This window comes from Frankliniella occidentalis, unplaced genomic scaffold (genome assembly GCF_000697945.3).
Source record: "Frankliniella occidentalis isolate FOCC.00 unplaced genomic scaffold, Focc_3.1 Scaffold22, whole genome shotgun sequence".
Taxonomy (NCBI): Eukaryota; Metazoa; Arthropoda; class Insecta; order Thysanoptera; family Thripidae; genus Frankliniella; species Frankliniella occidentalis.
This window is the reverse complement of record NW_026267152.1, coordinates 2,571,051-2,572,507: the sequence shown is the minus strand read 5'-3', so window position 1 is coordinate 2,572,507 and position 1,457 is coordinate 2,571,051. Positions and strand designations below refer to the sequence as shown.

The 1,457-nt window shown below is 44.5% G+C and overlaps 1 protein-coding gene across 2 annotated transcripts in view; it reads left to right on the top strand.

The window, feature by feature from the left end:
- Positions 1-1,103, top strand: part of LOC113217716 (uncharacterized) — a 4,522-nt gene extending 3,419 nt beyond the window's left edge. For both annotated transcript variants that reach the window (XM_052264904.1, XM_026437741.2), the window contains exon 5: positions 317-1,103. In XM_052264904.1, coding sequence (XP_052120864.1) covers positions 317-750 — 434 coding nt within the window. In that variant the 3' untranslated portion in view covers positions 751-1,103. The remainder of the gene's footprint in view (positions 1-316) is intronic.
- The last annotated feature ends 354 nt before the right edge of the window (positions 1,104-1,457 follow it).

The following is a 1,457-nucleotide window of genomic DNA, read 5'->3' as shown; positions in this document are numbered from 1 at the left end:
GATTGCCAGTGGTTCTATAACCTCTTCTAATATCATTTGAAGTTGATTTTTCATTCATCCAAGAGGTATCTATCAGTAAGTAAAACAGTTATCAGATGTAGTTTTAAAGTCTTTAAAAAGCCCACTTATTTTTCCAGTATATTCGTTCTTGTAAGTACTTCAAAATAATATCGGACTGTAAGTATAGTAGTATAGTGCGGTAGATGCCTGTCCAGCACATTGTTGTATGGGCTCGTTGAACTTACATTGGCGTTGTGATATTGTTTATATCATGTGTGTGTTTCTGTGTGTGTGTGTGTGTGTGTGTGTTTCCTAGACACTACTCGCGATGATCTCAAGGGGGAGCAGGATGAGGACAATCCGTACGAGGCAGCCACGGATGTTGACACCGATCCGAACTCGAATGAAGGGGAAGACCAAAGTTCGGACTGGGACCGCACTCTGTCGCCGGAGCCGAAGCCGCAGCCTTCGTCGTCCGCGCTGAGAAGACACAGAGATATGTTTGAGAGCTTTGACTCTTCGCCGGGGAGTCCTGCGCCTGTGTTGCCCAAACGGGCCAGAATGCCGGCGAGCGAGCACAGCGTGGAGGTCGCTGAGGCGGGTCCCTCCCAGGAACATACTACGTCGGCTGTGGTAGACGTGGAGGTGGTCAGGACGAATGTTACAGAGGAGGACAAGGGAGAAGATTCAGACGATATGGACCATTTAACCTTAGGGGAGGATACGCAGGACCTCCTTGCCGATTTTTAAATATATTTGTGATAACAGCTTACACCAAAAATGAATGTACATCTGATCTCAGAATGTAGGTTTGGTTGTTGCCTGTTGTACTGATAAGTGTTCCGTCTGTTATTTACGTATATTTCCTTTTCATGTGTTAAAGCTATTGTGTATGTAGTATAAAACCTGTTGTATTTTCTGGTTGTTCATAGTTCCATTCATTTTGAATCTTTTAAAAGAAACAGATATTTGCTGATTTTATTACTTTTTTTATGATTCTGAAAACTGTTTGTATTTTAGAATATCTTTTTATCTAAATTTTTTACCGTTTTTATGTTGAAATGTATGATGTTCTAGGAAATAAATGTGTAAATCAAATTGTGGATGGAGTGAGTGTCCTTTCTTCATCTCCTCTTGCCTCCCTCACTGAATGGTGCTGCACTCTGGTGGTCTGTCTGCGAACCAACTGCGGCTCTCCTACTAGCGCGCGGGATATTCCATTCGTGTGGACTTCCCTCTTTCGGTTCTGGGCAACTTCGTCTTACCAATGGCCCGCGACCGGATAAACTCCAAACCACACCTGCGATTGCTCTGGCCAAATGCAACTTTTTCTCCCCCCCCCCCCTCCTGCCGCTTTGTAGAGAGAAGTTATAGCAGCCAGCCGGGCCAAACATTTGCCCTTTTGCTAATTGCCCCGGTGGTCTTGTTGCGTTGTACTCACGCTTATGCATATGAGA